The following is a 14689-nucleotide window of genomic DNA, read 5'->3' as shown; positions in this document are numbered from 1 at the left end:
CGGCCTCCATCCAGGTCTCCGTCCAGCGTGTCCAGTGTTCGTTTTTGAATTTGGCGCCAGCCGAGAGGAGCCAGATTTCCTGTGTGTTCAGCTCCTCTCGCGTGGCTGCGGGCGGAGCCGAGCATGGCCGAGCCGAGTGCGCAGTACACTCGGCTCGGCTCTAGGCTGCGGCGGGCGGAGCCTAGCCGAGTGCACAGTACACTCGGCTTGGCTCTAGGAGAGACAGCCGTGATTGGCGTATATCGCGCACCCACGATTTTCCCCTGATTTTAAGGGGAAAAAAGTGTGCAGTATACGCCGATAAATACGGTAAGTACATATAAAGGAAATTTTTATCTCTAATAGTGATATATCTCTGCAAGTTTCTGGGTTTACACACCTGCTGCTGTGGTATTTATTTAAGAAGTCGTTTTTATTTTTTGTTATAGCGAATGTAAAAGGAGGAGGAGCTAGAACACAGAAAAGTGGGTGGAATCACCTACGACAGGAACAGAGTGAGGAATTATGGAAGGGTCATTGTGCTTTTGGTAGACTAACGCTTGAGGGGGGAAATTTAGTTTGTTAACCACTTAAGGACCGCCGCACGTCGATATACGTCGGCAGAATGGCACGGCTGGGCACAGGGACATATATATTCGTCCCCTTTAAGAGCCCAGACGTGGGTCGTGACCCGGTCCGAAGCTCCGTGACCACGCCCGTGGGACCCAAGGACCCGATCGCCGCGGGTGTCCCGCGATCGGGTTGCAGGAACTAAAGAACGGGGAGAGGTGAGTGTAAACAAACCTTCCCCGTTCTTCTCTGTGGCAATGTCAGTGATTGTCTGTTCCCTGATATAGGGAACGACGATCACTGACGTCACACGTCCAGCCCCGCCCCCTACAGTTAGAAACACACATGAGGTTACACTTAGCCCCTACAGCGCCCCCTAGTGGTTAACCCCTTCACTGCCAGTGTCATTTTCAAAGTAATCAGTGCATTTTTATAGCACTTTTCGCTGTGAAAATGACAATGGTCCCAAAAATGTGTCAAAAGTGTCTGATGTGTCCACCATAATGTGGCAGTCACGAAAAAAAAACGCTGATCGCCACCATTAGTAGTAAAAAAATATATTATTAATAAATATGCCATAAAACTATCCCCTATTTTGTAAACGCTATAAATTTTGCGCAAACCTACTGATAAACGCTTATTGCGATTTTTTTTAACAAAAATATGTAGAAGAAAACATATCGGCCTAAACTGAGAAAAAGAATGTTTGCATTTTTTTCAAAATTGTCACTCTATTTTTGTTTATAGCGCAAAAAATAAAAACCGCAGAGGTGTTCAAATACCACCAAAAGAAATCTCTATTTGTGGGAAAAAAGGACGCCAATTTTGTTTGGGAGCCACATCGCACGACCGCGCAATTGTCAGTTAAAGCGACGCAGTGCCGAATCGCAAAAAGGGGCAAGGTCCTTAACCTGCAAACATAATATTAAAATTAATCCTGTGAATTTTGACATTTGTTATTTGTTTTTCCAATGGATGCTTTATTTTAAATGCAGGTGCAAGCAACCAAAGAATCCCACTATGAGGTAAGTATTGTCACTAATATTGTTTTTTTATTGTTTCTGTATTTTAAATATAACTTTAAATCAGACATTTACACTGAAATGTGTTTGTGTGTATTATCTAGACGTGCGGTTCATTTCGTTCCGAATAAAATTTCAGAGGAATTTTCGTTATTCGGAAATTCGTATGTATCCGAATTTCCTAATTAGAATAGTACCAAATTTAAACGAATCCGAAATAACAAAATTCGAATTCGGACGATATTCGAATTCAAATTGTTTTCAAATACTTTTCGAATTCAAATACTTTTCGAATAGTTTTCAAATTCGAATAGAATAGAAAAAATATATCTATTATATTCCTTTATTTTCTGTTCTATTTTATTCTTTTTGGAAATTGGAAAACTATTCGAATTCAAAAACTATTTGAAATTGATTCTAAAAATTTTAGAATTGAAAACAAATAAACAAAACGAATCCCAAAAACAAATTAAACAAATTAAACTAATTTTACTAAACTACAGTGGAAGCGCACCTAAGTGTCTCAACTTCCCAACAGCTAGAACAAGTAGCCCCGGTGTTAGAAAGAGGTCCATACATCACCAGCTTCTCAGCCTTGTCAAGTAGAAATAAAGGAGCCATAGTATATCAAATGTAGCAGTACGTTACCCATCAGGAGGAGCACGGCGTCGGTTGCTGGACTCCCGGATTGACTGTTCCTCCTGATCCAGCCACTGTGCGGCCGCAGAATGTGAGGCCTTGTACTCACGGCAGGACATGTCCGATGAAAACGGTCTGCAGACCGTTTCCATCGGACATGTCTGGCCGGGGACTGCCCGGGGACTTCTGTTCGATGGCTATACACACCATCGAACAGAAGCCCGCGCGTAAACATTACGCGGGGCGTGTCCGCGGTGTCGCCGCGTCGATGACGCGGTGTCGCCGCGACAATGACGCGGCGACGTGGGCGGGCCGCCTTAAATATGCTTCCACGCATGCGTCGAAGTCATTCGACGCATGCGAGGGATGCGGGCGGCAGGACATGTACGGTAGGTCTGTACAGACGACCGTACATGTCCGGGCGGACAGGTTTCCAGCGGACTGTTTTAAAACAAGTCCGGGAAACAGTTGTCCGCTGGAAACCTGTCCGATCCGTCCCAAAATGGTCCGCTCGGGCCAACACACGGCCAAACATGTCTGCTGAAACTGGTCTGCGGACCAGTTTCAGCAGACATGTTTGGTCGTGAGTACGGGGCCTCAATCAAAAAAGTGTATTGAGCCCAGCGCTTCCACTCTGAGGCGGGATGGGAAGAACATGGCGTATTTCAGGTCCAGAGCCCTCAGACGACGTTTAACATCTAGGAATTTAGCACGTTGTTTCTGCAGCTCAGCAGAGAAATCGGGGAAAAAAGATATTTTGGTATTATCAACTTTCAAGGCCTCTGGCTTAATTCTGGCATTGTGTAGTATAGCGTCCCTGTCCTTATAATGAAGAAGCTTGAAGAGAAAGGGTCTTAGAGGAGCCCCCGGCAGGGGAGGCCTAGCAGGTACTCTGCGTGCCCTTTCCACAGAAAACATTGAAGTGAACACCTCTTTGCCAAATGCAGCCACCAGCCAATTTTCAATATATTTTGCAGGATTCTTCCCTTCCGCTCTCTCAGGCAGCCCAACCAGTCTGATGTTGTTCCTTCTCATTCTATTCTCCAATTCCTCTAAACGAGAGGAGTGCTGTGTGAGGAGATGGTTGTTGTACGTGAGATCCCTTTGCATGGGCGCCATGTCATCTTCAATAGAGCTCACTCTCCCTTCCACTGCAGAGGTTCTCTCTCTCAGTTTCTGGGCATCCTGTCTCATAAAGGAGATTTCTGCCTTAACCCCTTTAATGTCAGCAGTTAGGGCTGTTAGGGAAGCATTACACGTGGTTATGGTCGCAAAAATGTCTCTGAGCGAGGGTTCACCGTCAGTATTAGGGCTAGTGGAAGCATGAGGCCTAGCAGAGTTGCCTTCAGGAGTACTCACTGCGCTCCATGGGAATCCTGATCCGCCTGCATCCTCCAGGGGGACCGTGTCATCAGGATCAGACGTGCCACCGGGTGAGTCTCCAGGCACCCCAGACTAAGCAATGAGGTCCGGGGCCAGCGACATGGAGAACAATTTCTCCGCTCCCTCCCGGTGTCTCTCCTTAGCCGTGTGCTGGGCCAGGGCGCCATTTTGGGCCATGCTGTCTGCGGTCCGGGCCGCAGATTGCTTCTTTGCGGCGGACATCCACTGAGTACAGGGCCATGGGAGGTAGCGAGAGACTCAGGGGACCCTCCAGCAGTCAGCGGGCAGCAAGAGCGGGCAATCCGGGTAGTAATTCAGGATGAGTTAGAGGAGATTCGGAGTAGGAGAGAACTGAAGATGCGTCCGGCTACGCCCCCCCAAACCCTTTTTTGGACAATAACTTGCATATTAGCCTTTAAAATTCGCACTTTTGATTTCTCATGTTCGAGTCCCATAGACTTTAATGGGGTTCAAAAGTTTGCACCAACTCTCGGTCCGTTCGCATGTTCTGGATGCAAACTGAACCGGGGGATGTTCGGCTCATCCCTAGTGGCTGCGTTTGATGGGCACAGTGGCTGCAATCTATGTTTTTTTTTCAGTTAGTTTGCGCCCCCCCCCCCAAAAAAAATTCGAGCACCAGCCGCCACTGCTATTGGTACTTAGTTACATAGTTACATAGTAGGTGAAGTTGAAAAAAGACACAAGTCCAGGTCCAACCTATGTGTGTGATTATATGGGAGTATTACATTGTATATCCCTGTATGTTGTGGTCGTTCAGGTGCTTATCCAATCGTTTTTTGAAACTATCGATGCTCCCCGCTGAAACCACCACCTGTGGAAGGGAATTCCACATCCTTGCCGCTCTTGCAGTAAAAAACCCTCTACGTAGTTTAAGGTTAAACCTCTTTTCTTCTAATTCTAATGAGTGGCCACGTGTCTTATTAAACTCCCTTCCACAGAAAAGTTGTATCCCTATTGTGGGGTCACCAGTATGGTATTTGTGAATTGAAATCATATCCCCTCTCAAGCGTTTCTTCTCCAGAGAGAATAAGTTCAGTGCTCGCAACCTTTCTTCAGTTCCTTTATTAGCTTTGTTGCCCTTCTTTGTACTCGCTCCATTTCCAGTACATCCTTCCTGAGGACTGGTCCTCAGAACTGGATGGCATACTCCAGATGAGGCCGGACCAGAGTCTTGCAGAGTGGGAGAATGAGAGGATAAGATTCCTGACCTGCTCTCAAAGGGGGGGGGGGTCAGGGGGAGAGCAGGCAGCTGCGGAACATGTTACACCCAAAATATGGGTTCAGAAAAGTGAACTTATCCTTTGAACCCTCACTGCAGCTCTTAGGCCCTGTACACACGATCAGTCCATCCAGCCTGCTCTCAAGGGGGGGGTCAGGGGGAGAGCAGGCAGCTTACACACGACCAAGTTTCTCGGCAGAATTCAGCCAGAAACTCGGTCGGAGCTGAATTCTGCCGAGAAACCCGGCCGTGTGTACACTTTCGGCCGAGGAAGCCGATAAGGACCTCGGCGAGGAAATAGAGAACATGTTCTCTATTTCCTCGTTGTTCAATGGGAAATTTCGGCTCGCCGAGATCCTCGGCGGCTTCACAAGGAACTCGACGGGCAAAACGATGTGTTTTGCCCGTCGAGTTCCTCGGACGTGTGTACGGGGCCTTAGGCCCCGTACACACGATCAGTCCATCCTTCAGTCCGTTTTCATCGGTTTTGACCGACCGTGTGTATGCGGCCTTAGTATGTAAAAAAAAAAGTATGTTTATGACTGTATATGAAGCCTGACTATATTAGAGTAATAAATAATGATACTTCTGTTTGAGTTTTAATAGCCGCTGTCAAAAGAAAGACTACAATAATTTGCAATCCAAGTAAACTCATCAATTTTCTTTCTTTAAATAGCAATTAACTCATAAGGACAGAGCCATATACAGCACCCTTGCATCAAAGGCTGGGAAGCACTAATGGTAAGAACATATTTACTGAATATCCAAGTCTAACTCCAGGCATTTTTTTTTTTGTTCAGTCCCTGTGAAGTCCATATAAGAAATGGAGTCACAGATGGAAATAAATGCATGAAGGGGCGCAAACCAATCTCCACTCTACCAAAAAGAAAATGAGAGTTTTGTCTGGTTTTGGGCTTTACTCATGTGTCTAATGGTTGCATGACAATACCGATTGGTTCTTTTTCTCTATAAGAAAAAATTATTGTAGCGTGTCCTAGTTTTAAACAGCTGCACAATGACCTCACAGATCGGGAGAAAGGGTTTGAGCTGCCATTCCTTCCTTTAGAAAAGAACAATTGTTCATATCTGGCCTCCGTCCATGATCAGCCCCATCTTTGCCTACTCCTTCTTCCCCCTCTGGTCTATGCTCAGTTCTTTTTCTGCATCCTCTACCAGTGGACCATGATACGTTGTCAGTCTTCTCTCATCCAACCCCTTAGAAACTACTACCAGTGTTCTGTAATTAAGTGTTGTCACCCTGTCTTCTATACTCCCTTCCATTAACAGCTCACCATCTGCCTCATTTATATCCCCCTGGTTCACAACCACTTGCTGTTTTGCCTTCTTTACTCTTCTTTTACGTCCATGTTCAGCCTCTATTCTGTCTTCTGTTTTATCCCTCATGATTCACACTCTTCTTCTGCTCTGTCTGTCCATATTGCTTTACTCTGATCCATGGTCAACTAACATCCTGTTTCCCCCATGATAAATTTTGTGCTTAAAGTTGAACTTCACACTCCCAGATAGATGCCAGGGAGTAAATGCTAAATGAATCGTCTGCCCTTACTCAAGGTGGCCACTACCAGAAATGCTAGGGGGGGATTTTTTCAAAGTGTTTTTTTTTTTAAATAAAGCATGGAGACATGAAGGATTTGGGGGGGGGGTTTGCTTTTAACCTGGGATGTCAAACTCAATTTCATTGTGGGCCGCATTAGCATTATGGGCCGGTTGTATCTGTAAGATTAGTAGCTAGATTCAGGCACATTTGCTCAACTTTGCGGCGGCATAGCTTAAGGAATTTAAGCTACGCCACCGTAAGTTAGCGAGGCAAGTACATGATTCACAATGTACTTACCTGCTAAGTTACGGCGGCGTAGCCTAAATCGGCGGGCGTAAGGGCGCCTAATTCAAATGTGTTTGAGGGGGGGCGTGTTGTATGTTAATGGGGCTTGACCTTACGTTTTTTAATTTTTTTGCGAACTGCGCATGCGTCGGGTGCCTACATTTCCCAGTGTGCATTGCGGCTAAGTACGCCGCACGGGCCTATTGATTTTGACGTGGACGTAAACTACGTAAATTCCGATTCACGGACGACTTAAGCAAACGACGTAAAAATTTCGAATTTCGACGCGGGAACGGCGGCCATACTTAACATTACTATTCCAACTAGTGCCTAGCTCTAACTTTAGGCGGCCTATCTCTTACGTAAATGGCGTAAAAGTACTGCGTCGGCCGGGCGTACGTTCGTGAATCGGCGTATCTACTAATTTACATATTCTACGCCGACCGCAATGAAAGCGCCACCTAGCGGCCATCCGAAATATTGCAATCTAAGATAGGACGGCGCAAACCGTCGTATCTTAGATATGTTTAAGCGTATCTCTGTTTGAGCATACGCTTAAACATAAGTCGGCGTAGATTCTGAGTGAGGTCGGCTTATCTACTGATAAGCCGGCCTAACTCTTACTGAATCTACCTATATATGTCCAGCCCTCCCCTCTCCTTACTTTAAATGTCAAGAGCCACCCCACCATCAGAAATTGAGTCCCCCACTCTCCCTTAAATCACAGTGCACCCCCCTTTCCTTATGCTGCTGCTGGGAAGAAACTGTATGCATTGCTTAAAAGCAGAAAGTAAGGGTCTGAAGTAGGACCTGAAGAGGGCTGGAGCTCTCCTGCAGCTGCAGGAGAGGTACAAGTGCCACATGAAATGGCCTGGTGGGCCCGATTCGGCCCGCGGACCTTGTGTTTGACACCTGTGCTTTAAACGATCAAAATTAATCAAGTAACGTAGTAATGTATACAAGTGTGTTGCATTACCACCTTCATCCTAAATTAACGATTTCATGAGTAGGCACATGCTTGTACAGTATATACTATATATAGTGTGTTACAGTGGCGGCCCGTCCATAGGGGGCGCCCGGGCGCCGCCCCCCCTCCCCAGGCAGTAAAAAAAAAATATATAAAAACATTTTAAAATTTTTAAACATGTCCCTTATTGCACTGTGTATGGGCGCCGGGCACAGTGCGGTATTTTGTAGCGCTACGTCTGTGCAATCACAAGATTGCAGTAGCAGACGGCAGCTAAAATATGCCTTTGTGGCGCAAACCGACGCGCCACTGTTCCCGGCGCGATGGCTTGTATTATAGCCGGGCGGGTGCAGTGAGTGCACACAGTGTGATAGAACTATGTCACCGCCCAGTGGGCGGTGCTTTCTTTCACACAGTCAAAGGACAGTCGGGAAGTGACGTCACCTCAGTCAGATCTGCAGCTCAATACTGCTCTGCCTGAGAGGATCTGCTGCAAAGAGGTAGGTAGATATGATATGATATGATATTTCTTGGTAAAAAGCGGCCGTCCCCCCCCCCCCCTGGTTATTAGCTGAAATGTGTTTCCCACAGTTTATTAACATTTCTGTTAATAAAATAAGGTAGAAGGCGGATCATGTGCAGTGGAGTGTGGGGGTTGGTATGCGGGGTGGTGGAGGTACTGTGATCTGAGCAGAGCAGAGTGTGTGTTATCCTGTCAGTGTCATACAGCAGCACATTGTACTGTGATCTGTGATGATCGGACTGCAGGTGGAGGGACATCTGCTTCTGTGTCCCGGGAATCACCTCTGCCCTAAAATCAGAGATTCACCCGACAGTGTGCTGCTGTGTCAGAGAGACATGTGTCAGTCAGGAGAGGGGAGAGAAGGGGGGCCATGGGGGACTGATCTAATGCTTCTCTTATTCACTACTAAATCCCTGGTGAAGGACAGTGATACATCTCCCTCTCTCTCATCTATCTATCTATCTATCTATCTATCTATCTATCTATCTACATGTATGTCTCTCTAGTTTATCTATCTATCTATCTATCTATCTATCTATCTATCTATCTATCTATCTATCTATCTACATGTCTATCTATCTATCTACATGTCTGTCTATTTATATATCTACATGTCTATTTATCTTCATATCTTTCTACTCTTATTCATTACTAAATCCCTGGTGAAGGACAGTGATACATCTCCTTCTCTCTCATCTATCTATCTTTATCTATCTATCTATCTATCTATCTATCTATCTATCTATCTATCTATCTATCTATCTATCTATCTATCTGTCTATCTATCTGTCTATCTATCTATCTATCTATCTATCTATCTATCTATCTATCTATCTATCTATCTATCTATCTATCTATCTATCTATCTACATGTCTGTCTCTCTTTCTATCTATTTATCTACATGTCTGTCTCTCTATCTATCTATTTATCTACATGTCTATCTATCTATCTACATGTCTATCTATCTGCATTTCTGTCTATTTATATATCTACATGTCTATTGATCTTCATATCTTTCTACATGTCTGTTTATCTATCTATCTATCTATCTATCTATCTATCTACATGTCTATCTATCTGCATTTCTGTCTATTTATATATCTACATGTCTATTGATCTTCATATCTTTCTACGTGTCTGTTTATCTATCTATCTATCTATCTATCTATCTATCTATCTATCTATCTATCTATCTATCTATCTATCTATCTATCTATCTATCTGTCTATCTGTCTGTCTATCTATTTATCTACATGTCTGTCTCTCTATCTATCTATCTATTTATCTACATGTCTATCTATCTATCTATCTATCTACCTGTCTGTCTGTAGGCCCTATTGCGGGCGAGTGATTGGGGGGGGGGGTTGGTTGTGGTATTGTTTGCGCCCCCCCCAAAAAAATGGAGCACCAGCCGCCACTGGTGTGTGTGTGTGTGTGTGTTTTATATATTTAACTGTTTCTGTATTGCTATTTGTCTATAGGTTTTCCTTTTGGGATTTTTCTAAATGAAACAACTTGAAGATAAGATTCATCATATGTTACAGGATATATAAAACAGAATGCGTTCACCCAATATGATCACTCTACCCATATTCAACTACCAATACTTACCAGCTTTGAATAACCGGAAGTAAGATATAATAAATCAACTGAAACATAACAACCAAAGTGCACTGGATCATAATAACAATTATAGTGGTAATGCACCAACAAGTGGGACACTTACATCAAGCCCATCATGTATTCATATGGCTGTAATCAGATCACCAATGTTCAATTCATCCCAAATTCAGTTCTCTGGCCTACGGGAAGTAGGTGAAGTCAAAATACGGAACAATAAAAAAGGGATATCGAAGAAAGGCAATATCCAGGTGGAGTGACTTAAGTTTTATGTATTCCAGCTCATGGAGCCATATAATGGAAAATCCAGGTGTATTTCTCTGCCCAGAGCCACAGATGTTGTGTAGAGCCACTCACAGAAAGCAATGGCTGTATACGGGTATACAGCTGCACTTCATAAACATGCTCATGCATATGAATGTACACCACTGGACGCAAAAGTCAAACAAAACTATGCTTTGAGGTTCAGGGAGAGTGTATGTATGTATGTATGTATATATATATATATATATAAATAAATACATATACCGTATTTGCCGGTGTATAAGACGACCCCCTAATTTTCCAGGAAAAATGTTGGTTTTGGGATATACTCGCCATATAAGACTACCCCCTTCCTACTAGTCTTTTTGGAAGCTGAGGAGTAGCCAGAACCGCTGACAGAAATAGGCTTTTTTCAAATCTCACTGTGCCATTACATTACATTACAAATCTCACTGTGCCATCACTTGCCCCCACTGTGCCATCACTTGCCCCCACTGTGCCATCACTTGCCCCCACTGTGCCAACAGTGCCATCACTCACGTTTTGCTGATTTGACTTCCAGGCCGGTGACAGTCTCCGGTGACATGATTTGAAAGCCGCGCCTTCTCCTCAGACTGTCCTGTGATAGGCGGAACACAAATTTTCCCAGCAGCGCCTCTGTTCTGTGTTCCGCCTATCACGGACGTCCTCTCGTCCGAGGATGAGAAGACATCTGTGATAGGAGGAACACAGAACAGAGGCGCTGCTGGGAAGATTTGTGTTCCGCCTATCACAGGACACGCTGAGGAGAAGGAGCGTCTTTTAAATCATGGACGCTCGCAGCAGACGGAGACTGTCACCGGCATATAAGACGACCCCCGACTTTGGATGCATTTTTTTGCATCCAAAAAGTCGTCTTATACGCCGGAAAATATGGTACATACATTTCACACACTATATATATGGTGTGTGAAATCATTATCTATGCAAATGCTGCCAGTGCCGATCACCTTCTGGGGGGAAAAAATAAAAAGTCCAAAGACTTGGAGAGCTGCATTTGTCCCCTGACCCCCAAATGGCCCCTTGGGGTCAGGGGACCTGGGTAGATGCCCATTTTGATTATATTAAACCTGCTACTGTGTAGAGCAGTGTTAAAGGGTGGAGCTTTAGTATTACACTGAAGGCAAGGGTTAGTTAGCAGGGTCTGGTTTTAAGCAGTTCATTAAGGGGTAAATGTTGGGGTATAATGCTAGGCAAAACTGTTTGCTTTATATGTGTGCAAAAAAAGTTTTAAAGTGTATATAAAACTCTAACAATGAGTGTTTGTTTCTGTAATATAATTGCGAAGGAACAGAGCTCGGATCACAGAAGCACAGAGCGGCGCTATAGCGAAGGTATTTGGCACAATTATATTACACAAACACACACATTGTACATTATATACTACTGTTATAAAGGGGTTTATAGGATTTTACAAGCATTTTAATTCCGTTCACACTGGGGATTCCTGTCAGGCAAGGAAAGAGTGGGGGAGAGAAGACAGCACATTACATGGTAAGACCTACCCCAAAAATAAGCCCTACTGTGTCTTTTGTTGCCATAATTAATATAAGACCCGGGCTTATTTTTGGGGAAACACGGTATATGTGTGTGTATGTGTATATATATAAAATTATTATTTTTTTCATATGAAATTTATTGTAGAACTAATGGTTTACACTTGATACTCACCCTCCTCTGTGTATTCTCGTAATGGATAGGTTTTTCCAAACTTCCTTTGTCAAATATTTGTTGGATGTAATATATAATGTGATTGTCTTATTTATGGTCTTTTTTCTCATACAATATCATAGTACTTGACAAGATCTGAAGCCCTAACGAAGCGGGTCAGCCTGCGAAATGCGTTTGCTACAAAAAAAATGTATCTCAAGCCCAGGACAACTTCATCCTGGACAACTTATGTGATAACTTGTTTTTAAACAAACCTTTTTTAGATATTGTGTATCGCTTTAATTAAAGACATGTGAAATTGCTTTTAAAATAAGTGGTTAGTGTTTATTACACCCAAGGACGTAAATGTAAAATCCAAAACAGTGTTGTATTCCTATGTCTGTCCCTATAGGGATGGTTCCTCCTGAGGGTAAAAATTGGTTCACTCTATCCCCACATTTGATTTATTAACCGCTTCCTGACCGCCGCACGCATATATACGTCGACACAATGGCACTCCTGGGCAGAAGGACATATATATACGTCCCCTTTAAGGAAGCGCCATTGTGCGCCGCAAACTCCGTGAACCTGACCGCGGGTCCCGCGGACTCGATCGCCGCTGCCGAGCGATCGTCTCACGGAGAGATAGAGCAGGGAGATGCTAATGTAAACAAGCATCTCCCCGCTCTGCCTAGTGACAATGACCTCCGCTCTGTGTAATCGGAGCGGAGATCAGTGTCATGTCACACACAGCCCATCCCCCCTACAGTAAGAAGGGCACACTTAACCCCTACAGAGCCACCTAGTGGTTAACCCTTTCACTGCCAGTGTCATTTTCACAGTCATCAGTGCATTTTTATAACACTGATCGCTGTAAAAATGACAGTGGTTCAAAAAATGTGTCAAAAGTGTCTGATGTGTCTGCCATAATGTCGCAGTCGCAATAAAAATCGCTGAATGCCGCCATTACCAGTAAAAAAAAATATTAATAAAAATGCCATAAAACTATCCCCTATTTTATAGACGCTATAACATTTGCGCAAACCAATCGATAAACGCTTATTGCAATTTTTTTTACCAAAAATATGTAGAAGAATACGTATCGGCCTAAACTTTATATATTTTTAGGGGATATTTATTATAGCAAAAAGTTAAATATATTGCATTTTTTTCAAAATTGTCGCTCTATTTTTTGTTTATAGCGCAAAAAATAAAAACCGCAGAAGTGATCAAATACCACCAAAAGAAAGCTCTATTTGTGGTAAAAAAAAAAGGACGCAAATTTTGTTAGGGAGCCACGTCGCACGACCGCGCAATTGTCAGTTAAAGCCACACAGTGCCAAATCGCAAAAAGTGGCCGGTCATTTAGCAACAAAATGGTCCGGGGCTGAAGTGGTTAACATTGCTGACTGTCCCAGTACCACATCTATTATCTACTGTATAAATATACATAAGTTCTGAACCAGACAGTCAGACTTTAGGAGGTACGAGGCACTAAATGCGACAAATCTTAAAATCAGTTTTATAACAATGCATTTACAATAATTTGAAAGATAATACATTGCATGTTTTTCTTACACATGATATGTGATTCCAATAGTGTAGGAATTATTATATTAAAAATGGTGGATTATTATATGTGATTCCAAAAGTGTAGGAATTATTATATTAAAAATGGTGGATTATTATTTGAAGTTAGAAGCTGATTGGCTACTATGCACAGCTGCACCAGATTTTGCGCTTTCCAGTTTTAGTAAATTCACCCTATTGGGGGGGGGGGCAGTATCCGTTCCCCTTTTCTCTAGAAAGAAGACTGGTTGCAACAACTGCTGATTAGGAAGAAATACAGGATTTCCTCTTATTGCATGATTCATATATTGCTCTTCCCAGTACAAAGACGGTCACACAGACACAGAAGACCGAGACATCCAATAAACATAATTGGAAATTTACAGATTTAGTAATCCTAAAAAGGAATCCAGGAAGTCGGAGGAATCCGAGAATCATTCAGATCAAGACGGTGACAGGATCCGAGGGAAGGAAACGATTGTTATTTAAAGACTCATTTTGTGGACGGGAGAGAATGATCTTCAAACATCACCAGTTTGGCCCCTGGGCTGCTGTGTCAGGTAAGACTAGCAATGGATACTCACTGAGAATGGAAAGAGATGTTCTCATTCTTCATTGCATTGCTGCAGTGCTGGTACCGGCTGTAATTGTCCTATTAACTTGCCTGGGATATATGCTTAATGGACTAATAAATTGGACTTTTGGCAGTACAGGTAATTAAAGTAATGTAAAAAATGCATAAATAGAAACTTGTGTACATAATTTCATGAAACAGTATCAGCATATGGTATCAGTACATCTAACACAAAATGAGAGATAGATTTATACTTATACAGGTACATTCATGGCATAAAGGGAAGCACAGTGGTGTAGTGAGTAGCACTTTCGCCTAGCAGCAAAAGGGCCGCTGGTTCGAATCCCGACCACGACACCATCTGCCTGGAGTTTGCATGTTCTCCCTTTACATTCTGTAATCTGCGGCTGGGGAGGGATCGCCATCTTCTCACCCTGAGCCTCTGGAACTGCCACAGGGGTGGGGCAGAGGTCTTGAACCCTCTGTCCGGTGACCAGCACTTCAGCTGGGGAAGTTCCTTGTAACTCCAAAAATACTGCCCTTGGTGCTGGGCAGAGCACAGTGAAGTTTGGCCCTGACCCCAGCTCTTCTGCTGGAGGCTCATCAGGTTGTTCTTCCTCAGCAGAAAAATCTATTAAATCCCCTGTCTCTGCAACTGGTGTCTGGGGATAGAGGTTCACCATCTCCTGTCCATGAAACCCAGAATATGCTATAGGTACTGAGCAGAGGTTAGCAGAGCTCGGCCCTGCGGTCAGCACTTTAGATTTGGGAATGGCAATCTCCAGATTTTCCACTGCCGATTCATC

The 14689-nt window shown here is 43.7% G+C and overlaps 2 protein-coding genes across 2 annotated transcripts in view; both read left to right on the top strand.

Annotated features, from left to right (window-relative positions):
* Positions 1-9805, top strand: part of LOC120916464 (carcinoembryonic antigen-related cell adhesion molecule 1-like) — a 79302-nt gene extending 69497 nt beyond the window's left edge. Inside the window, exons 6-8 of the mRNA XM_040327441.1 lie at positions 1545-1574; positions 5510-5574; positions 9649-9805. Coding sequence (XP_040183375.1) covers positions 1545-1574; positions 5510-5572 — 93 coding nt within the window. The 3' untranslated portion in view covers positions 5573-5574; positions 9649-9805. The remainder of the gene's footprint in view (positions 1-1544; positions 1575-5509; positions 5575-9648) is intronic.
* Positions 9806-13563: 3758 nt separating this feature from the next.
* LOC120916463 (carcinoembryonic antigen-related cell adhesion molecule 16-like) overlaps positions 13564-14689 on the top strand; it is a 38190-nt gene continuing 37064 nt past the window's right edge. Inside the window, exon 1 of the mRNA XM_040327440.1 lies at positions 13564-13869. Coding sequence (XP_040183374.1) covers positions 13824-13869 — 46 coding nt within the window. The 5' untranslated portion in view covers positions 13564-13823. The remainder of the gene's footprint in view (positions 13870-14689) is intronic.

The sequence above is a fragment of the Rana temporaria genome, chromosome 10, assembly GCF_905171775.1.
Source record: "Rana temporaria chromosome 10, aRanTem1.1, whole genome shotgun sequence".
NCBI classification, from domain to species: Eukaryota; Metazoa; Chordata; class Amphibia; order Anura; family Ranidae; genus Rana; species Rana temporaria.
Note: the sequence above shows the minus strand (reverse complement) of the source record. Positions and strands in the feature narration are given on the sequence as shown.